The sequence below is a fragment of the Bos mutus genome, chromosome 11, assembly GCF_027580195.1.
Source record: "Bos mutus isolate GX-2022 chromosome 11, NWIPB_WYAK_1.1, whole genome shotgun sequence".
NCBI classification, from domain to species: Eukaryota; Metazoa; Chordata; class Mammalia; order Artiodactyla; family Bovidae; genus Bos; species Bos mutus.
In genome coordinates, this window is record NC_091627.1 from 51,985,744 (window position 1) to 52,012,674 (window position 26,931).

General features: G+C 38.4%; 1 protein-coding gene across 1 annotated transcript in view; it reads left to right on the forward strand.

Annotated features, from left to right (window-relative positions):
- CTNNA2 (catenin alpha 2) overlaps nucleotides 1–26,931 on the forward strand; it is a 1,382,498-nt gene that overhangs the window by 1,347,032 nt on the left and 8,535 nt on the right. The window contains exon 18 of the mRNA XM_070379403.1: nucleotides 1,145–1,288. Coding sequence (XP_070235504.1) covers nucleotides 1,145–1,288 — 144 coding nt within the window. The remainder of the gene's footprint in view (nucleotides 1–1,144; nucleotides 1,289–26,931) is intronic.

Here is a 26,931-nt window from a genome sequence, read left to right on the forward strand (position 1 = left end):
CACTTTTCATATATTCCACTGGTCAGATTAAAGATCTGGCTTCCATGTGGATGTTTCAGGACTGCTTGCTCCTCCTTTTGTTTTGTCATAATACTCACTTGAGACTGTGAGTAGTTCAATTTTCAAAGCTCTAAATCTACATTAGAAAAGAAAAAAAAGCTTAGATCACATTATTTTCCCATTTTGCCTGACTATATATATATATTCAGACTTTAAACAAAGCTGTAACTCTGTGACTATAGCAGAATTGCATATAACAAAAATGTTTGGTCACTGAGCATTAGTGGGTCATCTGAACTTGACCTCTGAAAGTACCTGCATAGGGGACCTTGTGATTGTAGCAGTATTGCCATTTGATTTCTCTCCAGGTTTGAAGAGAGAGCTAACTCTCCCTTTTAGGAGTATGTTATATTCAGTTCACGTAGAAAAACTTTGTCAAGATTGTCAGTAGTATTTTATGTCAGAGATAACATTTTAAGAGGTAGAAATTCCAAGAGTCAAACTCGACATTGGTTATTGGCTTATCTTTTCAATGGTGCCCATCACAAAACTCACCCTTGAGTGCAAAAAGGAGAAATTTTTTTAAAATGCCATTCTAGCAACAATGAGTGCATTAATTCCTCAGTGAACCCAATGGAAGAGGTAAGTACCCCCTTAGCACCAGGTACTGGCTGAGTGTGCTGAGACCCAGAGCTTTCTGAAGGTCACGCAGCAGGGCAATGGAACTTCTAACAAAGACATCTGACAATCCCCACTTGCTGTTCCAGTCGTTAAGAGTTTCAGCCCTTGCTTTCTTTCTTGGTGATCTTCAATGCTTTAAATAGGGGATTCATTCCCTTTGAACCCCACTACAGTTTTCCCCTACAGTGCCTGACGATGCGGGATGCTCCTTCATCCTCCTTCTCCCAAATGATTAATTTATCTGTTCAAAAGAACCAATGAGGAATCCAAAGGGCCGGGCTGCTTAATACCACGGAGGCCCACCCATATCTCTTTCAGTACTTAATTCATTCACAGGCCTTTTTCTCCCAAATACTCACTCCCTCTTCCACCTCCCTAATCCCTTCCCAATAGGGTACATTTTTTTTTTTTTTTCTCTTGCTCTCTCTCTCACTCTTTCTTTTCTGTATCTCTCGGAAATCAGACAGGAATTCAGAGCACTTTCACTACCTTTTATGAGGTAGATTGTGATGTCATAGATGGGGGCAGGGCTAGTCAACTTTCTACCCACCTCCCAACCTGTGCTGAGGGAGCTCCGATCGGGAGTGGAAGCAGTGATTCTTCTATGGTGAGTAACTTCACTTTCTAATCTAAACTATCTCATTGTAAACATTAATTTTGAAAGCAGGGGGATGGCGTTTTGATGAAGTCAAATGTGACCAATCAAGCCCTCTTTACTTACTGTTTTAACCAACTTGGGGCAAAAGATCTACTTATTTATTCTTTATTTAAGTCAAGAATTCTACAATACAGATATACTCTCCAATGATGATCTAAACTTGAGAAGCTGAAAATGGTATTTTCATTCCTTTATTTCTCAGTCTTTCTTCCCTTTGGGAAGGAGAGTCATTGCATACATGGAATGAACCCATTCTGTAGTCATTTAGTAAGCTTTCTCTAAAGTAAGGCTAATCAGAAGACTGTATTCTTCTTCATTTGAAAGATTTCAGGATGAGAGAATACCCTTTATTGATGTTTGGCCAGAGAATCAGTCTGCTCTTCTAAAAATTGTAGAGTAAATTGGGAAAGAAACTGATACACAAGAATTGTCAAAAACTTGGTTCTGATATAAACAAATGAAAACTTTGCAATGCAAAAGCTGAAATACTTAATAAGAAAAAAAGTCACCACCCTTGCAAGATTAAGGGTGCAACCATTTCAATGTGTTTCAACCAAATTTGCTACCTTTTTGTTATATATCATAACACTGATGCTGTTGTAAAAAGCTGCTGTTCTTTGTTATATTCAGATTTCCATTGTTGCTGTTTAATTCTTTTATATGCCTAAGTATTTAGAAAGAAAAGATCAACTGCAGTGAGCATGTTTCTACATTTTCCTTGTTCTTGCCTGGGTACCTATTAAAACTATCAAGATATCAACTTTTATATATGAGAGGCAAAGGAAGTTCATGGAGATGGTTATATCTTTAAGGGGTGTTGGGGTGGATGTTTTCTTAAAAGTTTTGACCATCAGAATCTGAGGCCCTGTTACTCTTCATGGGGTGGGATAAAACACATCTCAGTTTGAATCATAGGTATTATGAAAGGAGTTAAGTGCTTATCATTCATTATTTTCAAATCCCTAGTTAACCAGCTATGTATGAATATTGGTATTGGAGAATATGGGCAGTTTAAAAGGAGACGTCCATTCTCATCCACAGCTCTTCTGTTATGTGTAGACCCTCCAGCCCTCTCCCACAGGGGTCCTTCCCCACAAGATACTGTCCTTTTCATGACCTGGGGTAAAGTGGTATGGTCACTGCTGAAGCTATTTTCCCAGCTAAGATTTCTAACCTAAAGAAGCAACTACAATGGTGAAGGTTTTAGGCACAATAAGTAGAACTGGAGTCATAACTGGCCCAGAGGAAAATGTAGGTGATAATCACCTGTAGTCCACTTAAAACTGCAATGTGGGCAACAGGTGATGAAACCTCCTGTGTTGGGTGATCCTTCTCAAGTCTCTGGTCTTCTTTTCATTAAAAGCGTTAGATCCTGGAACCCCAGGTAGGAGTAAACCTCTAGTGCCAAAAAAAGTCTGATGTCTAATCATATAATAGCTCAAGTTTTTCATGTCTTTTATCAATCCCTCATACAGCTGCCAGGTAAGAAATGCTCATATTTTACAAACCCTTGGAATACAATCATCTTTAAACTTCGTGAGTTAAGAATGGTTGTGTTGTACACTCGTGTAAATTCAGAGAATCTATCATGGAATGCAGTGTGCATGCACTTGTATACTCTCATGTGCATGTTTCATTGAAAGTGGTGTTCAGTGTTTTTATATCCATTTTGTATGTATTTGAATTATAATTTAAAATACATACATATATTGTGCTCTAAACAAAAGAGTCACATGTAACAAAAGTTACATTAATCTGATGTCTGAACACTAGTGCACTACTCCTATTTCTGTCGGTGACTAATTAGGTGACTCAAAGTAAATGCCTTTGATGTTTTGGGCCTCCTGCAATGCAGGAGACCCAGGTTCGATCCCTGGGTCAGGAAGATCCCCTGGAGAAGGAAATGGTACCCCACTCCAGTATTCTTGCCTGGAGAATTCCATGGACAGAGGAGCCCGGCAGGCTACTATATAGTCCATGGGATCACAAAGAGTTGGACACGACTTAGTGACTAACACAGACACATACTTGGGCCTCAGTTTTCTCATCTAAAATGATGAGAGATGACTTAAAGGATATATTCTAAAGTAATACTGCTCTAAAGCTACATTGTTTTGTATGTTTTCAAAGAAATGGTTTATGGGGAAAAGACTGTATAGTTGATGAGGTCTAATTTTTGTAGTTGACATAGAGTTATTCAAACCTGAAGAAAAATTTCACTCCAACCTAGTCTCAAAATGTACCCTATATCTGATATAGTCTTACTTGTTTAATAATAGTAGTTCCTATTCTTTTAAGTGGACATTATCAAGCGATTGATGATTAGCTATGTGTTCATTTGGAAGACTAACTTGTTTTTTAACTTCTTAATTTTGTTATTTTGATTATTTGAAATAAAATATCCATACCCACTAGGTAATAGATGGAGCTAGGTCTCATTGGGACTCTGAAATTCAGAATTACTTATGCATTGTTACAGGAATTCCCTTGTGGTATTGGGAAGAGTTGGTGAGTAGGGAATTGATGAATCCTGAACTATATGTTATGAAGGATAAATGACATATAAGACCTGGCTCCTGTTCTTGAGGAATGTGAAACCTTTTTGGAAGTCTAGACACATACCACGTAACAACTGAGAGGTGAAGACAATAAGTGTCAAAGAACTAAGAGATATCCCTGTGGGCTGAGTTGGATTGGATTGTCCTCGGAAGGCTTTGTGAGAAGCTGAGGCCCTCAGCTAACTTTGAACAAAGCATTTTAGATTTGTGTTGTGGGAAGGGAAATATTTCAGATCAAAAGCCCACAGAATTGTACATTTTGCATAGAATAACCTGTGTTGAGAAATGTCATATATCAAAATAAAAAGTCTTTGCTTTGAGTTCAGTCCCATACATTTTGAGCCCCTTTCCCCTTAATTATATGCTGACTTTATAATATATGAAGAGGCTGCAAGTGAATTACTTAGAATGATTGTTAAAATATAATCAGGCTGCTATTTTCTCAGTTACACAAGAGGTCATATGATCACTCACAGCCACAGCTGTGGAAAAGAAGTAAATAAAATGAAAGAATTGGGGACAGAAGGAAGCTGTAACTCTGGGACATTCTGGTTTTCTGTTGAAGGTGGAAATGGATTGTCCTTTGGAAAATCAAGGGCTCTATCACTGACAAGTTTAGACAGGTTGCAAAGTCATAGAAATGCCCATAAGCTAATGAGAATTCGTGTAACCAGTATGGTTTTCTGAAGCAAATGGAAGTTTCTTGCACTGAATAGGAATCATGTCAGACTCTGTTCTCAAACAGACAGTGATTATGCAAGTCTCTTTCCCTAATACACTTGGAAAGAGGTGATAGATTTAGCCATCATTTACCCGCTTTGGGCTTCCCTGATAGCTCAGTTGGTAAAGAATCTGCCTGCAGTGCAGGAGACCCCCGTTCCCTTCCTGGGTCGTGAAGATCTGCTGGAGAAGGGATAGGCTACCCACTCCAGTATTCTGCCCTAGAGAATTCCATGGACTATATATAGTCCATGGGCTTGCAAGAGTCGAACACAACTGAACGACTTTCACTTCACTTTTTTACCCACTTTGACATAGGAGCACATTTAAATGTGAAAGCCTCTCTGTTGCTGTAGACTCAGATGATGTTCACTGTATACTTTGTATCACTTAGAGGGCACTGTTCCTGTATTTCTTGCCATCCAAGTTCCTTCTAGATTATTACTTTGGCCATTCTAAAAGCCAAGAATTCCATGAGTAGAACTGCTTTATTACCTATCCTAAATTCTAAGGACTTGGTTTACATCATCCAGTGAAATGTTTCTTAATATTCTATCATGAAATTGAGATTAATTTCTAGAATATATTATCACAGGAAATCACTTTCTAAAGCTAAACTTTACTATATGGAAATAAGGAAGTTGTAGGATCAGATTCAGTTTTACAAAACAGAGAAGGCTCTCTTAGAACTAATTTCCCAAAAAAGTTCAAGTAGGACTTCTGTAAATTTTTGTGGAATAATCTAAACTATTAAAGGAAGTTAAAGATATTATATAATTAGGTTTGTCTCAAGAGAACAACAATACAGATGGCAACTCTTACCTTCCTCCCCCAAAATGCCCCAGAGGTAATTTTAGAAATAGAAGTTCAGTTATAATTCAACAAACATTTAGTGAGTAAATAACATGTGATATTCACTTTCCTATGGATGGACATGGAAGTAGAAATGGAAAATGGGCACATAATCAGGAACTGTGATAGATTATAATAATCACTCTAACAGAACTATGTATGAATCTAGAGATTCCTGTAGAGAAGGGGGGAGAGGAAGCTTCATTAATGGGATAATATCTTTGAATATTCAGAGATAAATAGATAGGAATTTTTTAAATTGTGGAGAGAAATGATTAGCCCAGAGGGAAACAGAATGGCCATAATATTATGGTATAGATATATTCTGGGCTGACCAGCCCTGAGAATGCTAGAGATGGGTAGAAAGATGGAGAAAAATCAGAGGTAAAGTAAGAAAGGTAGGTGGGCACTGGAAGTCAAAGAAAAACTTTCTGACATAATCTTATTTTAATGACTGTCTCCCAAAATGGTCAGAGGATCACACCCATATGTCAAACCAAACACAGAAAGAGGTAGAAAGAGACACAGAAAGAGACTATTAAAATGCAAATGGGCCAGACTGCAGACCCCTTGAATCAGGACTGTAGGGCATATGTAGTGATTTCCTGAGATTGTAGAGCATATGTAGATTCTTGGAATCTCTAATTAACTACCCTATCTCACCTTCAACATGCCAGGTGACTCATTTCTATAGCAAAGTTTCAGGCAATAAAATTGACTCATTCTTTCTATATTCTTGGAAAAAGATATAAATTAAAAGAAGAAAATATTAAGAGTTAAAGATTTGGAAAAATAGGATAAAAGTAACATAATGTTCTTGAGAAAGTTGGTTTAAATTTCAGTTAAGCATAAAAATAATTTTCAAATAATGGTGGTTGTCAAATATAAAGAATTACTAAGCTATTAAGTATGGCTTGAAGAAAAGGCATGAGACTATAAACATTTAAGGGATTGCTTTGTGTCTTTCATCATCATGGATCAGTGCAAGAAGTTAATCAAGTTCAGAGCTAAGTTCTACAGCTCCCAATTTGTGTCAAGGTAAGGGATGGAGACAATAGTGCAGAGCAACATTTATTTCTGCTTCGTATTCTTTGGAAGAATCATTTGACTACTTTTTAATTTTAATTAGGAGAACTCTTCCCTGGTGGCTCAGACGGTAAAGCGTCTGCCTACAATGCGGGAGACCTGGGTTCAATTCCTGGGTTGGGAAGATCCTCTGGAGAAGGAAATGGCAACCCACTCCAGTATTCTTGCCTGGAAAACCCCATGGACGGAGGGACCTGGTAGGCTACAGTCCATGGGGTCGCAAAGAGTGGGACATGACTGAGTGACGTCACTTTCACTTTCTTTTCTATTGAAAAGAAATATTGATTAATCAAGCTCTCAAGTCAATGTGGGGTCTATGATCCAGGTGGTTCAGTGGTAAAGAATCCTCCTGTTCAATGCAAGGAGACACAGGACACACAGGTTTGATCCCTGGGTTGAGAAGATCCCCTGGAGGAGAAAACGGCAACCCTTTCCAATATTCTTGCCTGGAGAATCCCATGGGCAGAGGAGTCTTGCAAGCTACAGTCCATAGGATCACAAAGACTAGGACATAAGAGAGGGGCAGAGCACGTGTATTCCCATCATGACTAGAAAAATCAAGCCCTCATGCCAATGTAGGGTCTATGGTCTATGTTGAAAAATATTAATAACATAGCTATATATTTGAATCAATAATCATTTAGAAGTGCTCATATTTTTCTTCGTGAATACCCCACTGGTCTGTGTAGAAACTTATACAAATATTCAAAGAAGAGAGAGGCACTAGAGAGGTATTTTACATTTGACTAAGACATGAGAATGAACCGTGCTCTGGGAGAATGTGGCCCTGGATCACAGCCAGGAGGGTCAGTTCTGGACTTAACCTTTTGACTGATTCCATATTGTTCTCCCGTTCCAGATTGCTGGAATCTTCTCCATTTTTTCATTTGAGAATGTCTTTGTTTAGAAGTCAAGAAATGATAGAGAACCTTGCTTTTTCTTCATATTCATCTCTGAACTCTGTGCAATTGATAGCAATAACTGCTTTGGCAGAGCTGGAGATACTGTCGCATTCTGGAAGCAGTTGACTGATAGGATGCCGGTGCCTACCATTGACTAAGAAAATTCGTTTTGGCAAATTAATATAAAAGAAATAACTTTAATTCTTGCAGATTTTTTTAGCCAAAGAAATATAGCTCTGTCACTGGGCCTTTATTGCATCAATCTAGCCAAACATCACCCTGGGTGGTTCTTAGAGATGTGCCAGGCAAAATTATTTTAAATTTACCTTAGGGCCTAGCATCTTACCTGAGTAAAAACCAAGCCAGAGAATAGTAACAGTTACATGGTTTTGATTGCAAAGATCCGAAAAATAAGATGCGATCACATTCTCTTAAGGTAGACACTAAAATTGTAAGCTAGGTATTGTTATTTGAAGTGAATTTGGAAACCAACTCTGTCTTTTATTGACTGGGTAACATTCTTAATCTCTGAATTTTTGCTTTATAAAATGAAATATTATTACTACTTAGAGGAACAATAGGACAATTGCATGTAGTAAATAACAATTATTATTAAACCAGCTAAGATACTAGAGCTCAGTATATTCCACCCACTGTGCTAAGCATTTGAAAAGCACTTTACAGTCTGCTTTCAAGTCATCCTGTGGAGGAGATACTGTTATCCCCATTAAAAATATTAGGGAAAAGAGGTTCAGAGAATTTGAGTTACTTCCTGAGGGTCACAAAGTTAGTGGTTGATATAGGGTAATGGTTTCACGAAGCATACCTTGATCTTCTCCCCTAGCATGATGCATTCTCTCTGACATTCCTGACATGAAGTGCATTGGAGGACTCCTTTACTTATATGTTTATATTCCTCAACTAGTCTGCAGCTCCATAAGCATAGGAATGTATCTGAATGTTTTTAATTTTGTCCCTGGTTCCTGGCACATTGAGCACATAATGTGTGCTTTCTAGGTTAGCTTCTTGACCATTCTTTTTCCATTTCAGTAAGTTATCACACTGAGAAATTCTAGTAAATATTTGTGAAGTCTGTCATTCATTTTTTCATAGAATATTCCCTGAATTATTCACTCACTTATTCCCACATAAAAGCACCTTGCTACTGCTACTGCTGCTAAGTTCACTTCAGTCGTGTCCGACTCTGTGCGACCCAATAGACAGCAGCCCACCAGGCTCCCCGGTCCCTGGGATTCTCCAGGCAAGAACACTGGAGTGGGTTGCCATTTCCTTCTCCAGTGCATGAAAGTGAAAAGTGAAAGCGAAGTCGCTCAGTCGTGTCTGACCCTCAGCAACCCCATGGACTGCAGCCTTCCAGGCTCCTCCGTCCATGGGATTTTCCAGGCAAGAGTACTGGAATGGGATGCCATTGCCCTCACCTTAAGTTATTTTAAATACTAGATCTCAAATCATATTGTTTACCTAAGATTTGGGGCCTAAAATCAGGTAATTTTTTCTTTAGCACCCTGTTTTTTTGAAATATACTTTGTTAAGTTTTCTGATACATTATGTAGACTTTTTTTTTTAAGGATTATGGTATGTAAACATAGAATTTCTTCCCAGATAGCTGAATTAGTCAAATTAATTATTTATTTAAAAAAAGGAATTTGAAATAAGGACCAAGAGGCATGGCTGGTTTCATTTGCCCTCGCACATGAAGGTTGTGATATGTTAAAATGTTAATTATATTTAGGTGTGAAATATAACCTTTAAATTAAGTATTCTAAATTATTAATTCCCAATTATAGTATTTATAATTCATGTGTTTTAATTAAATTTAGATTCAGCTATATATTAATGTGGGCTTCCAAGGTGGCGCTAGTGGTCAAGAACCTGCCTGCCAATGCAGGAGACATAAAAGACTCAGGCTTGATCTCTGGGTCAGGGAGATGTCCTGGAATAGGATATGGCAACCCACTCTAGTATTCTCGCCTGGAGAATCAAGGGGACAAAAGAGCCTTACAGGCTACAATCCTTATGGTCACAAAGAGTCAGACATGGCTGAAATGCCTTAGCATGCAGCACAGCACAATATGATAAAACATCCAAATAGTAATTTCTCACTCACATATACTGTCTATGGGTGGTTCAGTGCTAGTATAGTGAAACAAGAGTTATCAAGAAGCCAAACTCCTTATGACTTTAGTTTTTTGTTCTGTTTATTATGAGGTTTCCATTCTTAAATTTATCTTTTGGTCCAAATTGACTGCAAAGTATTCATCCGCCCATTACCCACAGGAAGAAGAAAAGAGGTGAGAGGGGAAAATGGTGTACTTCCTAGTTGTATTAGCACCCTTTAAAATATTTTTCAGGAACATCTATATCCCTACCCAATTGATGTCTACTTACTACATCATATGATGAATCTGAAAAAAAACAGGAAGAAGTAGGCATGGAGTGGTCGTTCTTATCCATGTATACCTTCCATTCAGTGGAACACAAACTGGTTTCTGACTTCCAGTAGAAGTCAAAATATTTGACCCAGCTGAGCCCCATTTTTCTCAAGTGTAAAGTGAAAAAAAATATTAGTATCTACTTTCTTGTGTTGTTTTTAAGCTTAAATGTGTTACTGTGTGCCACAGACTGAGTACAAGGCCCAGAAAGTAGAAGTACCAGGTAAATGGGTCACTAACTTTGTTCTTCATTATCTTGTCTCTTCCAAAAGATGATGGTCTTTTTATCACATAGGTGTCTTCTTGCTGTCTTTCATCATGTCTACCAGTCAAGCCATTGGACATATAGTAGTGAACAACCAGCCAGTGTCTCTGTCCTCATAAAAATTGCATTTTTTTGGTGGGGGGGAGGTCATTGAAAGTCCTGGAGGAATCACTGCAGAGAGGTGATAGTTGAAAATATAGAAGGGAATGACTTCAACAGAGAAGTAAAGTAGTGATTCTCATATTTCAACCTGTAGAAGAATCACATGGGTGTAGCAAATAAAAATGGAGAACTGTAGACTTTCCCTTCACTGTTCTGATACTCATATATGAGATCAGGAATCTGTATTCTGTTTCTAAACAGTCTGAATGTGGTTATTCATGGATCACACTTTGAAAAATACTAGTCTAAAAAGGAAGGAAAGGAGTAAGGCTATGGGAAGAGATCGGAAAAGGCAATGGCACCCCACTCCAGTACTCTTGTCTGGAAAATCCCATGGACGAAGGAGCCTAGTGGGCTGCAGTCCATGGGGTCGCTAGGAGTTGGACATGACTGGGCGACTTCATTTTCACTTTTCACTTTCATGCATTGGAGAAGGAAATGGCAACCCACTCCAGTGTTCTTGCCTGGAGAATCCCAGGGATGGGGGAGCCTGGTGGGCTGCCATCTATGGGGTCGCACAGAGTCGGACACGACTGAAGCGACTTAGCAGCAGCAGCAGCAGCATGGGAAGAGATTACCAGGACTAGAAGTCAGTTTCAACCCTATCTTAGAACTCATGGTTTGTCCCAGCAGGCTATTCCAGTCTAGCCTCGTCTAAATAATCCTTAGTTGTGAGAAGCTTGTTGTGGTTTCCTTTTGTATAGAACATTTGGCAAGCTCACTGGCATTGTCCCACTAGATGCTTGTATCCATTTCCTTTTCTCAGTAGTGACAATCAAGAGTTTCTCTGACCACGGCCAAGTATATCCTGGGTTGTGGGGTACAAAATTGCTCCAGATGAGAACCATAGGTCTGGTTGAACTCTTGATCTTGCACCTAGAATATACATACTATTTAAAATTGAGCCTTTTATTTCTTCCCTCTGGAAGGTTGGAAGACAGCAGATTCCAGGTTCCAGATTCATGTACCAAATGACCATTCTAGCCTGGCATCAGGCTGTGAAGGTACACTTTTCTAGAAGCAAGACTCCTGAGAATCCATCACCATCATCCCCTAGCTGTAACCTTCATACACTTTTTAAAGGTCCCCATCTCTCTCCCTTTTTGGTTACACCAAATATTCCTGGCTTAGAGATACAGGCATTTCTACTCTCAAAGGCAATTAAGGGCTCTCATAAGAATGTTTAAAAGAAAGTTAAGTAAAATGACTTCAATTTCTTGCTTTTTACAAACAAGTATATTGAGTTGAAAACAATTCAACTGTTTTTATAGCACCTTTTTTTTTAAACAAAACATTTTCACATATCTTTACATATTACTTTAACTATTCTCTCTGTATACCTTTCAATCCTTTTATGATGAGCTAGATAATCATGCCTTTTTAAACACAAGGAAAAAGTGATAGTTTATATTTTTTCTTTAGAAATATTAAGAAATGCATCAGGCCAAAGGTCTCCTTGAGATTTAAATTACTGATATGGGTTCTTTGAGGTATTATTTATGATGAGTAACTCTGCAAGGCTGAAATTAGTGTTGGGTGAGCCCTTGAAACTAAGCAAATTATAGGTAGACATTGAATGTATTTTATAGTTTAGCATTAATTCTTTCTACAGAGAAGATTGGAGAGCTGTAACAGGTGGTGACTTCAGATAAAACAGAGATCACTCTTTCTTTCAAAGCTGTTGCTGTAGTATATTTGAAATATTTACCTTGGCATTTTTTAGTGCATCAGGTAAAGAAATAATGAGGTAGTCTTTACATCTTATAATAAATACAGAGGTGATTTAACTTTGTCAAAGGCTAGATTCACAGGGACTCCAAGTTAGAGATTATGCCTTGAGGACACTTTCATCTTAATATTAAGTATGATTTTCAGTAGGGGCAAGATACTGTATCAGACTGTCTCCAACTCTTTAATGTTTATCTTTGTTCACTGGTTAAAAGTTGCCATTTTCCTGGAAGTTCACAAAGTGCTTTTTTTTTTTTTTTTTTTTAAAGAAGTTTTCCAATTTCATAGATTTGAGTCTTGCTTTCAAAAGAACCACTAATATATATTCTATGATTTTGGGCAATACTGTTATGCATTTCCAGTCTTTGAGAATACTTTGTCCTTTAATCTGTGTTTTTGAAAGTTTCTTGTATAGCTCAACCTTTTTTGCTAGAGAGCAGACAATAAGTTGTCTATCCATTGAGGTTCTTTGTTGGACCAAAGAAATAATATTTCCAGTTTTAGACTGAAGGGAACCCTCTGGTGCAGTGGCTATATCTTCCCTAAAATATTCACTCCAGGAGAGACAGATTATAAGGTTCCAAACCAGGTCAAGCCCTGGCAGGCACTTGTAAGGGGGCGTATCCTGGCTTCTCAGGGGAATCACCTTAAATGCCCTTTATTTCTTATTTTATTAAAAAAACGATTGAAGCAGCAGTATGTTATTAAAAACAGACACTGGGGAATAGAAATCATCCACTTAAATCCCTGGTAATTGTCTTATTAGCTGTCAAGTTACTTTTCTTTAAACCTCCATTCCCTCCTGTATCAAATAGTAAAGATAAAGTGATGTATCATTGGGAGGGGTGAAGATCAAGTAATGGAAAATTTGGTGGGGATGCTCAATAGGTATTGAATCTGGAAAATATACAAAGTACGTTGACCCAATAAAGAGAGGTACTAGTCTACTTTTATCAGTAGGCTGATCTTGCAGATCAGTTTAAGAGGCAGCCTTAACTATGAATCCAACACCCAACTGACTAAATACTGGGGATACACCCAGCCAATGCTACTGTGGCTTATGTGGTGCTAGCCTTTGTGGAGAACATATCAAGAAAGGGTCAGGAATTTTTGTTAATAAATAGCAAGTAGTCTAGTCCTGGAGACAAGACTTGCACATAGGCATAAAGTCTTTGAAGACAAAGCAACAAATAACTAATTTCATTCTAGCAAGAAACGTAACAGGAATTGAGTTGGAATCACCAAGGACAGCTCCATGGATGCTCATATTGCAAGAATGCTTTATCTTTATTTCTTGGTTGACCTTTATCTTTTGGGGGATGCACTCTACAGCCAGTTTTTGGGTCTCCAATAGCAGGTTCCTCTGTTACAGTTACTTTGGGAATCATTTCCTGATTATTCTCTATAAATGGGGAAAATTAGATTGTAACTAGACCACCACATCCATACCTCTTTCCTAGTCATGCCCACGGTCAGATGGAGAAAGAAAGCTTCTTTTTTTTTTTTTTAAAGTACCTTGTCCTCATCCTGCTAAGGTTTATATTACCCTTACACTACCTTGGGCATCTGTTGAAATTGTCCTTCCTGTGCAGTTTCTGACTTCCCTGGTGGCTTAGACAGTAAAGGCGTCTGTCTACAATGTGGAAGACCCGGATTTGAGCCCTGGGTTGGGAAGATCCCCTGGAGAAGGAAATGGCAATCCACTCCAGTACTATTGCCTGGAAAATCCCATGGACAGAGGAGGGCCTGAGATATGCAGGCGGTCAAGCAAGTTATGATAAATATTCTAAAAGAGCTTTCCAAAGGTACCCAAAAATTAAATAATAATCTTCTATAGTGACTTATTTATTTAAAATTTAAAAAGCATTTCAAGTTTAATTTCTCACTTAGATGTCAATAACTGGTAAAAATATATTGGCATTAATAACCCCATTTTCCAGTTGAAGAAACAGAAGCTTGGAGAGGTTACAAGGCTGTCATCATCAGCAACTAGCATAGCCAAGATGAGAGCCAGTTTCCCTTTGTGCAGTTGTGCTATGTGTATTTGGATATTGCTTGCTCCTGCCTCACGTAGACAAGTAGTTGAACAAGAAATACAGGATATAGTATGGATCAGACAGTATAGATGATGGTAAAACTAATATATGTTGTGTTCTCAAAAACTGTGTCGCAATGGTGAATGGAATTGTTTCCTTAATTTCTCTTTCTGTTTTCTCATTATTAGTGTATAGGAATGCAAGGGATTTCTGTGTGTTGATTTTATATCCTGCAACTTTACTATAATCATTGATTAGTTCTAGTAATTTTCTGGTGGAGTCTTTAGGGTTTTCTATGTAGAGGATCATGTCATCTGCAAATAGTGAGAGTTTTACTTCTTCTTTTCCAATTTGGATTCCTTTTATTTCTTTTTCTGCTCTGATTGCTGTGGCCAAAACTTCCAAAACTATGTTGAATAGTAATGGTGAAAGTGGGCACCCTTGTCTTGTTCCTGACTTTAGAGGAAATGCTTTCAATTTTTCACCATTGAGAATAATGTTTGCTGTGGGTTTGTATATCTACCTAAAGAAACTAAAGACCTATATATAGAAAACTATAAAACACTGGTGAAAGAAATCAAAGAGGACATTAATAGATGGAGAAATATACCATGTTCATGGATTGGAAGAATCAATATAGTGAAAATGAGTATACTACCCAAAGCAATTTATAGATTCAATGCAATCCCTATCAAGCTACCAACAGTATTCTTCACAGAGCTAGAACAAATAATTTCACAATTTGTATGGAAATACAAAAAACCTCGAATAGCCAAAGCGATCTTGAGAAAGAAAAATGGAACTGGAGGAATCAACCTACCTGACTTCAGGCTCTACTATAAAGCCACAGTTATCAAGACAGTATGCTACTGGCACAAAGACAGAAATATAGATCAATGGAACAAAATAGAAAGCCCAGAGATAAATCCACGCACATATGGACACCTTATCTTTGACAAAGGAGGCAAGAATATACAATGGATTAAAGACAATCTCTTTAACAAGTGGTGCTGGGAAATCTGGTCAACCACTTGTAAAAGAATGAAATTAGAACACTTTCTAACACCATACACAAAAATAAACTCAAAATGGATTAAAGATCTCAACGTAAGACCAGAAACTATAAAACTCCTAGAGGAGAACATAGGCAAAACACTCTCTGACATACATCACAGCAGGATCCTCTATGACCCACCTCCCAGAATATTGGAAATAAAAGCAAAAATAAACAAATGGGACCTAATTAAACTTAAAAGCTTCTGCACATCAAAGGAAACTATAAGCAAGGTGAAAAGACAGCCTTCAGAATGGGAGAAAATAATAGCAAATGAAGCAACCGACAAACAACTAATCTCAAAAATATACAAGCAACTCCTACAGCTCAACTCCAGAAAAATAAATGACCCAATCAAAAAATGGGCCAAAGATCTAAATAGACATTTCTCCAAAGAAGACATACAGATGGCTAACAAACACATGAAAAGATGCTCAACATCACTCATTATCAGAGAAATGCAAATCAAAACCACTATGAGATACCATTTCACACCAGTCAGAATGGCTGTGATCCAAAAGTCTACAAATAATAAATGCTGGAGAGGGTGTGGAGAAAAGGGAACCCTCTTACACTGTTGGTGGGAAAGCAAACTAGTACAGCCACTATGGAGAACAGTGTGGAGATTCCTTAAAAAACTGGAAATAGAACTGCCTTATGATCCAGCAATCCCACTGCTGGGCATACACACTGAGGAAACCAGAAGGGAAAGAGACACGTGTACCCCAATGTTCATCGCAGCACTGTTTATAATAGCCAGGACATGGAAGCAACCTAGATGTCCATCAGCAGATGAATGGATAAGAAATCAGTGGTACATATACACAATGGAGTATTACTCAGCCATTAAAAAGAATACATTTGAATCAGTTCTAATGAGGTGGATGAAACTGGAGCCTATTATACAGAGTGAAGTAAGCCAGAAGGAAAAACACCAATACAGTATACTAACGCATATATATGGAATTTAGAAAGATGGTAACGATAACCCTGTATACGAGACAGCAAAAGAGACACTGATGTATAGAACAGGCTTATGGACTCTGTGGGAGAGGGAGAGGGTGGGAAGATTTGGGAGAATGGCACTGAAACATGTGAAATGTCATGTATGAAACGAGATGCCAGTCCAGGTTCAATGCACGATGCTGGATGCTTGGGGCTGGTGCACTGGGACGACCCAGAGGGATGGTATGGGGAGGGAGGAGGGAGGAGGGTTCAGGATGGGGAACACATGAGAAATAAAGGAATAAAAATTTAAAAACATACTGGAAAAAAAAAAAAAAAAAAACTGTGTCACCTTTACAACATATCATGGTGCCTACTGTGTGGAGAAGTAAAAGGTTTTGTTTTTTTTTTTAGAAATTTAGAATAAAAAATTGTTTTTTCATAAAGTTTGGATGAATAGGAAGGTAGTGTATGTGATTTCTACCAGGAAGGAGAGTTAGATGTTGTATTTGATCAAGTTTTCCTTGAACTTGTAGATGACTTTTTGGTTGCTGGAAAGAAAATGAGTAAGTAGAAGATGATGTCCCTGTTCTGTGCCTAATCCCTATCTCATGTGAATCATGATTGCAATATTGGAAGTTTGTATGACCTTTTTTCCTTTATGGCTTAAGGAAATTCACCTCATTACTGCTTGGTCATGATTCACACTTGTGAATAGTTAAAATCATAATTCAAACCGAGCTCCAAATAAATGGCACCAATAGCCAGGAATACAGAATTCAGGGCAGGAAAACACTAAGGTGGATTTGCCTGATTAAGTAAACTTGTTCATGAGTCACATGGGTGGATTGAAGCTGATGCTAAAGCTGAAACTCCAATACTTTGGCCACCTCATGCAAAGAGTTGACTCATTGGAAAAGACTCTGATGCTGGGAGGGATTGGTGGCAGGAGGAGAAGGGGACGACAGAGAATGAGATGGCTGGATGGCATCACCGACTCAATGGGCATGAGTTTGAGTAAACTCCAGGAGTTGGTGATGGACAGGGAGGCCTGGCATGCTGCGATTCATGGGGTCGCGAAGAGTCAGACATGACTGAGCGACTGAACTGAACTGAACTGAACTACCAGATATGAATTTGTGAACCTATGTTCACAGAGAACTTAATTATTCTCTGTTTCCTCATATGTAAAGAATGGATGGTAATATATACATTTGGGAGATTATTTATTAAGATACCCAAACTATACCTAGCAAGCACATCTCAGTATTTTACAGATGCTGGTACTAATTATTGAGGGTGCTTCCCTGGTAGCTCAGATGGTAAAGAATCCACTTATAGTGCGGGAGACCGGGATTCAGTCCTTGGGTTGGTAAGATTTCCCTGGAGGAGGGCATGGCAACTCACTCCAGTATTCTTGACTGGAGAATCCCCATGGACATAAGAGCCTGGCGGGGTACAGTCCATGGGGTTGCAAAGAGTCGGACATGACTGAGTGACTAAGCACATCACAGCAATTATTGAGGGAGGTGATACTTAAAGAAAGCTCAGTATTTTACACACAGAAAGCAGTAAACACAAAGAATTGAATCATGGATGTTTTCTGAGCAAAGAATGATCCTGAAGCTCTACCAGTGAGGGCACAGTGAGAGAGAGAGGTCATAAGTCTTTTATTGTAGATGGCTAACATTATTTTCTATATTGTGTCCCTAAATTCCACTCTTCTACTAATGTTATGCCTCTGGGTACTCTTCCATAGAAGAATAAACAGGTCAAAGGTTTGGCAAGTCAGATATTGGACTAGGCATTGTGCCCTAGCTTTGTGTCTTTGGACAAGCTTTGTGATCTCTTCTTCCCTCATCCAAAAAGTTGCAGTTATTTAACAACATTAAGGAAATATTTATGGAAGAACCATATGCCAGACACTGTTTTAAGTGTTTATTATATAGCTGGGGTGAGATACAATAAACCCATGAATAAAATATTTGCTGGATGGTGATATGTATATGAAAAAATATTAAAATGGAAAGATAATAGCAAATTAAATGTCAAGGGTGAGTCAATGGAGTTGAACTTTGGAAAGACAAGGTATTTCACCAAGATATTGATTATTTTATTAAAGATCTGATAGAGTTGAGGGACCAAGCTTTGCAAATATCTGGGGGAAGACCATTCTAGACAGAGGGAAAATGTACAAAATCCCTAAAGGACAGGCATCACTGAACTGTCTGAGCAATAGCCAAGAGACCAATATTTAGTAGTAGAGTGAACAAGAGAGAAATCAGAACTGTTTGGAACCAGATTTTATGACCCTGAAGGTCACTTTGATGGCTTTGGATTTTACAAAGACTAAGATTAGGAACCACTGGACAATGTTGAGAAAAAAAGTGATATTATCTGAGTTCATGTAACAGCACCATTATGGCTCCAATTAAAGGGAGGAAGAGGAGGAATCAAGCAAGGAAACTGTTAGGGGATGATATTGCAATAATCTAACAGGAGATTCTGATGGAGGTTGGCCGTGTAGATAATAATGAAGAAGGTGAGAAAAGGTCAAATACTGGAATTATTTCAAAGATGCTATCGACTGAATATGATGGCAGATTATATGCTGGCTCAGAGAGAACAAGATGTAATATAAGATTCTGGGTTTTTAACTTAAACAGTTGGAAGAATTGTATTGTCAATAACTTAGACTAAGAAGACAGTGGTGAGGGCAGGTACCTCTCATTTGTCTCTGGAGTGTTGGGAAGAGTAATTAAGAAAAGTCTACAGAAGCCTGGGAGATTCCCTAAATGTCAGAGGTCTTTGTGAAAGTAACTAGTCTTGCAAGAAACTAAAGTAGGATACAAAATTTAAATACTTACAAATCATTGAGTGTGTTCTAAATTCAAGGTAGGACATATCTACCTGAATCTGTGACAGTGTATACAGTGAATACTTGGAAAATAATTGAACGTGTGATGAAATTGGTAGTGAGTTGACATCTCACGAAGAGAAAAACATTGACTAGGAAGAAAGACAAAGATTTAGAGGGTGTTATTCAATGTCAACCCTTATGGCAAAAAGTGAAGAGGAACTAAAAAGCCTCTTGATGAAAGTGAAAGAGGAGAGTGAAAAGTTGGCTTAAAGCTCAACATTCAGAAAACGAAGATCATGGGAAATAGATGGGGAAACAGTGAAACAGTGTCAGACTTTATTTTTGGGGGCTCCAAATCATTGCAGATGGTGACTGCAGCCATGAAGTTAAAAGACGCTTACTCCTTGGAAGAATAGTTATGACCAACCTAGATAGAATATTGAAAAGCAGAGACATTACTTTGCCAACAAAGGTCTGTCTAGTCAAGGCTATGGTTTTTCCAGTGGTCATGTATGGATGTGAGAGTTGGACTGTGAAGAAAGCTGAGCGCCAAAGAATTGATGCCTTTGAACTGTGGTGTTGGAGAAGACTCTTGAGAGTCCCTTGGATTGTAAGGAGATCCAACCAGTCCATTCTGAAGGAGATCAGCCCTGGGATTTCTTTGGAAGGACTGATGCTAAAGCTGAAACTCCAGTACTTTGGCCACCTCATGCAAAGAGTTGACTCATTGGAAAAGACTCTGATGCTGGGAGGGATTGGGGGCAAGAGGAGAAGGGGACAGCAGAGGATGAGATGGCTGGATGGCATCACTGACTCGATGGACGTGAGTCTGAGTGAACTCCGGGAGTTGGTGATGGACAGGGAGGCCTGGTGTGCTGCGATTCATGGGGTCACAAAGAGTCGGACACGACTGAGCAACTGAACTGAACTGAACTGACTGATTCAATGTCTACTCAATGAATATTTCAAAGTAGGCAGAAAAATGTATTCAGTTATAAAAAGCCATGGATCAACTGCTCTAATTCAAAACTAATTTAATTAAAATTACTGGCTTTAAAAGATGCATTATACTAAAGACCTCTTATGCATTCTTGAATGATGATATCCATTTCTTCTTGTAATTCTCATTTCTGTAATAAAAGAAGAGGGAAAATTTTAGGTTGACATAGTGAATTATTTTGTATAATTACATGTATGTCTAACATTTCACTTCAGTTTTCCACATTGTATTTAAGGGATTATTCTTTATGATATATGAGGGAAAACAATATGATAATGATGGGGAAATGATATTAATATACCACTGTTAATCAAAGCCTTTGAGGGAACAGCTCAAAAGTCCATAGTAGGTATGGTAAATGGGTTTAATCTTGATTGCTCACACTTATCAATTGCTAGTGATTGACTGGGCTGTGTTTCTAAAAGTATTTTAATTTATATATTTGGCTGTGTCAGGTCTTAGTTACAGCCTGCAGGATCTTTCTTTGTGCTACGTGGACTCTCTGGTTGAGGTGCACAGACTTAGTTGCTCTGGGGCATGTGGAGTCTTAGTTCACCCACCAGGAATTGAACTCGTATCCCCTGCATTGCAAGGCAGATTTTAACCACTGGACTACCAGGGAAGTCCTTGGCTGTTTTGAGAAGAATTCTGAGACTATGTCTAGGACCAGTAGAACAAAAGATTGTTATTGACTCGGCACGCCGACTAGAGGTAACAGTGAGAAAACTGGTAGCAGGTGTGTCACACATGAACCGTCCTTTCTTTCACTAAAATAGACATTTCTGGAAGAGGCTTGGAGCACTGACAAGTATAACTTGTTTAAAGGTTGCTCATGCTGCTTTTTTTTTTTTTTTCCCAGCTGACCTACTTCTTGCTATCTCCTGGCCTTTTCAGACTGTAGCCTAAGCAGTGTCCTCTCTTTATAGTTTCATTTAGTTACCCTGGATTTTTTGGTTAGTATATTTTCAATAGACCTTGTTTTATTTAGTCTGTATATAAAATATAGCTATATTTTAGTTAGTCTGCCCTTTGCTAACTTTTATTTGGCTAATAAATATGAACACAGTATAACCAAACTGGTTATACACCAACCCACACCAGCAAGAGTGGTATGCTCATGTTCCGGGAAGTTGGGCAGATAAAACTTTCAAGCACCCCCAAAGAATAGTGGATTCAACCCTGTGAGTCTATGGATGGATGAAGATAATGAGATAAGCCGATTTTAGTTGAAGAAAGTAGGTGCTAGGTCCAATGGGCTAAAGATTAAGAATAGCTCATTTTATAGAACAATAGATTTAAGACTTTAGGGAAATAATCTAGGAGTTGAAAAACAGGGCATGAGAGGTTGATCCTCAGTATTTGGTGGGCAAAAGGGAAACCATGTTTGAGGTAGCCAGGACTGTCAACCAGGTTCTGACAACAATAAAAGAGTTGAGTTAATTAGGCTGTTAAACTTCCCAGGTAACATTATTTCTTTTTTAGTAAGAAATACCTGAAAATAATATCTTAACCAAAATGAAGACCTTGGATTTTTTGGAGAGGCCTGAATTTTTTTGAAATGTTAGGCCATATATGTTGTTGGGTAAAATGTTTTATACTATTTCTTTTGATGCTTCTCAAACCAGATCTTTAAACATTACTTTTCCAGACCAGATTATCTTCCCTCCACCTCCTACTAGGGTCATCTTGACTTTTTTTTTTACTACCAAGTCTTTCTCCAACTCTTGGAAGCCCTAAATATTCTTAGATATTTTGGATGCCATACAGAAATCCCCTGTGTTTTCTTGTACTGAATCTTGAGCCTTCCTTCCTCTATCTAAATGGCAAAAACAATACAATATTGTAAAGTAAAAAATAATAATAATAAAATTAAATTAAAAAAATAAAATAAAAGTTTCAGTAGTGCTAGAAAAAATACAACTTTTGCTGCTTTTCTATTCTCCTTGTGAACTTCTCTTTTTATCCCTAAAACCTTTCAACTACAGCAAACCGAGGTGATGGTAGAGAGTCCCAAATGCTGGATAGAATGGATGAAGGTTTATGATTTTCTAAGATCCTCCATGTGCTTTAGGCTTCCCTGGTGGTCCAGAGGATAGAGTCTTCCTGCAATTTAGGAGACTCGGATTCAATCCCTGGGTCAGGAAGATCCCCTAGAGACAGAAATGGCAACCCACACCAGTATTTCTGTCTGGAGAAATCCCCATGGACAGAGAAGCCTGGTGGGCTACAGCATGGGGTTGCAAAAAGTCAGACATGACTGAGTTACCACTCTCACTTTCACTTTCTTTCCATGTGCTAGGTGTCCAGCTTCAAGGGCTTATTATCTTATTCAATACTTAATTCTAGAAAGTCCTTTTTTTTTTTTCCACTTTTACTTTAGATAAAATAAGAGATAATTTCAGGTAGTGCTAGGTTAAGTAGCTCTCTCAACATCACACAGCCAGTGATTAGTCCCATCAGGGTTTGAACCTGGATTTTGAATCCAAAGTCCAACTTTTCTTCACTATAAGAGAGGAAAAGAGGACAGGATAGAGCAACAGAGAGAGCTAGAAGTGGAGCATGAAATATAAGAATATATTGCCAGTAGGGAGAGAATGTTTACGATTTGGAAAAATGGGGTGTAAAGAGGGGACTAGGATCTGAGAAGAAGCAAACACTCCCTGGGGAAGGCATCTCTTCTGCTGCTCTTTTCTCTCTTCATCCAAAACTCAGGTAGCCACAGAGGATTTGATCCTGGAGAAGGAAATGGCAATCCACTATATTATTCTTGCCTGGGAAATCCCATGGACAGAGGAGGCTGGTGGGCTACAGTCCATGGGATTGCAAAGAGTTGGACATGACTTAACTACTAAACAACAATAACAGATTCCACATACCCGATGAGGAGAGGCATTGGCTGGATGGGAGTTTAGTTTCCCCAACATATGAATAATGCCACATGATATAGCTGCTAGTAATTGAATGTGGAGGGGAGTGAATGGAAGGAGATGAATCATCCAGACTTCCAGCTTATGCTCACTTCCCAGCACAGTCCTCTATCAACCAGCACTCGAAACTGTGGTCCTTACTCTTGACCTATTCTTCACTTAGTAGTTGCACATTGCATGCTGGCTCCTAGGGGCCATTTTGCAAGGTTGTTTTCATCACTTTATAAGAGACCTACCACAGCCATACAAGTTCAGCACTTCTGAGAGTACTGGTCCCCTTGGTTGCGCTTTGTGATCCATTTTGTGAAGATGTATCTGTCTTGGATTCTTGGACACTGGCTTGTGTTAAATTTGCCTCTCAATATGATAACGCAGCTTAGTGAGGCAGAATGGAGGAAATAAAGGGATCAAAGGTAGTGATCTTCTGCTAGCTGACTGCCCTACAAGGAAGGCTAAAAGAAGCTTTAGCCCTTTTAAGGTCTGAACCTTAGATGGTGAAGACAAGATCAGAGATGACAAGATCAACAATCAATGCATGGTTTATTTATGTGATGTAAAGATTGTCTCCCGGGCCAGGGATATCTCTCTCTCTCATGTGTGTGTGTGTGTGTGTGTGTGTGTGTGTGTGTGTGTGTGTGTATGGTAAAGAATCTGCCTGAAATGCAGGAGCTGCAGGAGACACATTCAATCCCTGTTTGGGGAAGATCACCCAAAGCAGGGCATGGCAATCCACTCCAGTATTCTTGCCTGGAAAATCCCCATGGACCGAGGAGCCTGGCAGGCTACAGTCCATTTGCACAGTCAGACACTGACTTTGTATATATCCATTAGCACATCTTCTCTTGTTGGATATATTTCCTATGCTTCTATTGTTCTGTGAAAGCAACCCAGAGAAGACCTCTGGGCCAGGAGATCCTGATGTATAGGGGAAAAAAACGAAATATAAAATAATGAGATGAAGACAACCTGGAGGAGTAGAGATACCTGTTTATAACTTTCCAAGGGTTAACACATCCCAATACTCCCATTTCTCTTTGGATTCCAAGGTTAGCAAAATGCCTTGCTTGGGGTTGAGCAAAAACTTTTATGCCTTTAATGGTGAGGGAAAAAAAATGGCTCTATGCCATATTTAGGAAATTTGTTGACTGTAATTAAGCCTTCATGGGAGTCCCCAAGGTTTACTTACCTATAATTGAAAAAATGCAAATGAAGAGAGTTAATCAGTAGACTAGCTGACTAGGAAGAGCTACTACCTATTGAAATGAATTGGAAAGGAAGACACAAATATGTCCAGTTGGGAAGGTTACCTGAGAGCCAATTGGCAAATTTCTCAGCAACACTGGAGATTTTTTTCTTAGCCTGGCTGAGACTGCAAGGCTTTTCTGCTAAGGTCTTTGCCAATTCATCTTGAGCCATTTCATACAGATTTCCTAACAACTGGCCTCAGCCTTGGTAGAGCACCAGCTGCCTCCCTGGCAGCACTCAAGGAAACTCTGCAGAAAAAAATAGTGAACCTCTTGTCCTTCTTTCTGTTGTGACTGATCCACTACTTAAAGTTGTTAAACTTTTCAAAATCTTGTAATCAACTGGGAATATCCTTGGGATGAAACTAACTAACTCTTTAGGAGTTAAACTACAGTATTTTCACTCTGTTATCAAGGATTGGTGCATGTTCTAATATTAATAGATTTAATGCAGCTTATTTTCTCTTTAACAGTAATCACAGATACCTGTAATGGCCATTTTCACTTCAGACATTATACTTGTTAATATACTCAGCTAATTTTTATCATCTTATTTAAATCACCCTCCCTCCAATGCTTTGCACTTCTGTTCATACTATGTCTTCTGTTTAGTGATTTCATTAATTAGCAAATAATGCTATGATGTCTTTCAAATGTGGCTCAGATAGTAAAGAATCTGCCTGTAATGCCCGAGGTATGGGTTCAATTCCTGGGTCGGGATGATCCCCAGGAGAAAGAAATGGCAACCTCCTCCAGTATTCCTGCCTGGAGAATTCCATGGACTGAGGAGCCTAGCAGACCATAGTCCATGGGGTCCCAAAGAGTCAGACACGACTGAGCTACTAAAACACTATGATGTCAGTACAATATTCAATTTATCCCTGAAATTTAACTATAGGGACAAATAAAGATTAAGTACTGCATCATTTAGATAAAATAACTTGTCTGTGATAGGATTAGTAGTAACAAATACAGAAAGTATTAAACAATTTAAATATAGAGGTAGAGATATATAGTAGATTATGTACTGTGTTCTAAACTGTATCAAGTTGTTTTTGACATCTGTCAAAATATGACCTCTTGGAGAAGGAGAAGAAATTTTGTTTCCCATGCCACTGAGCAGATTCTGAGGGAGCGAAGTGCCATGATTAATATTGCCTGCCACGAACACCTAGGGATTAGTAGTGAATTGCTGCCCTCTATGTTCACCACTGTCACTAGCTTAAAAGGAAAGAATCTGGCTTTGCTAGTTTATTTCATTGTTGATGTTTGATGAGAAAGAGTGAGTGGGCTTGGGCACTGAAATGAGGGCTTTCCATACAGGAATCAACTTTTTTGCAAGCATGGAAACATCCATGAAGGAGGAAAGACACAATTTTCACCATGTCTTTGTTTGCTTCAGTTATTTATTACCCTGGACTTGCTAGCATTTTAAAAAAGTGTTATTGATATACTCTGGAAAAAGTAGGCAGATATTTCAAGGTATTTCAAATGTATCACAGTTTCTGAGGAGATCAAATATCTCTTCAAAGCCTCATGGATTTTTTAAACATGAAATGTTCTTCTTGGCGGATAATAGGCTGCAATGCTCTGGTTTTCTAACCTCGCATTCATTAACGGCAAAGCTGACTTGCCGCAAAACCTCTGTTTTTTTTTTTTTTTTTTTCCCTGAAAGCAATTTGTGACTCCTTTTGGAGAGATAACTGTTTAAATATAAATAAATGACCAGCTATCGTAGAGAGATTCTAGTTTTCTCAGGGTATTTACTTTCAATTTATTATAAGTTCTTCCATCACAACTTCTTCCCATCCAACCTGGGATGGGAAGTTTGGCCTTGAATATGTATAGTATAGCCCCATTAAAATACTTCTTGTTCTTATATGTTAAACACTAAAGTAGTTCCATTAAAAGATCTTTCAAGGGGCTAAAATAGACTCTCCCTATTTTAACTTTTTGAAAGTCATCAGCACCATCAGTTCTGAGTTGAGAAAATTAAAATAGCCTAGGCCCAAAAGGGACTGGGTTTCCTCTCCCAGGCTCTCCTAAGCTTTTTGGGGTAATCATTCCTCTGTTTTTATATTTCAAAATCACCTTCAAAATGATTTGGTTTATTTTGTTCAATTTAACTTAGCCAGTAGTCCCATGACATTTGTATTGTTTTTAATGCAAGGACAGATTGTTTTGTACTTGGGATTTGCATGAACTGCCATTTCTGATTCATTATTTTGTGGTAATAGATAATCAGCTTTTTAGAAAATAGATTCATTTCCAGGTTGTATTTCTATCTCTACATGCATATTTTAAATGGATTAATGTAGAACATAGTGAAACCCTAATTCTCTTCTGTAATTATGTGTCCAACCCTCACAAATTAACATCCTAAAATGTTCACTGTGTCATATGTGGTTAATCCAAGGCATTTCTCTCCACCTCTTTGCACTTTTGTCAATGGCATTGGTGGCGGGGGGCGGGGGTGGGGGGTGGGGTGGGTTGTTTTGTTTTTTAAACCAGCTGTTAAATCTAAACTGCATTTGGTTTATTGCTGGTTGGTCCCAGAAAGTTCACCATTATTATCAAGGGTGAGGGATTGCTAATTACTTAACAGAATCAAAAGTAGCCTTGCCGGTCAAGGGAATAGTTAAGATATTTCTTGATGATGTTATGTCTTAGATTATTAAAAGTATATTGATTTTGATGTTAGAAGTATAATGCTGAAAAAAATTTTTAGTAGATTCATTAGGCTTTTTGACCTGAGGGCAGAATATGGATTTAATATTTCATTCCACATTCTATCGTGTCT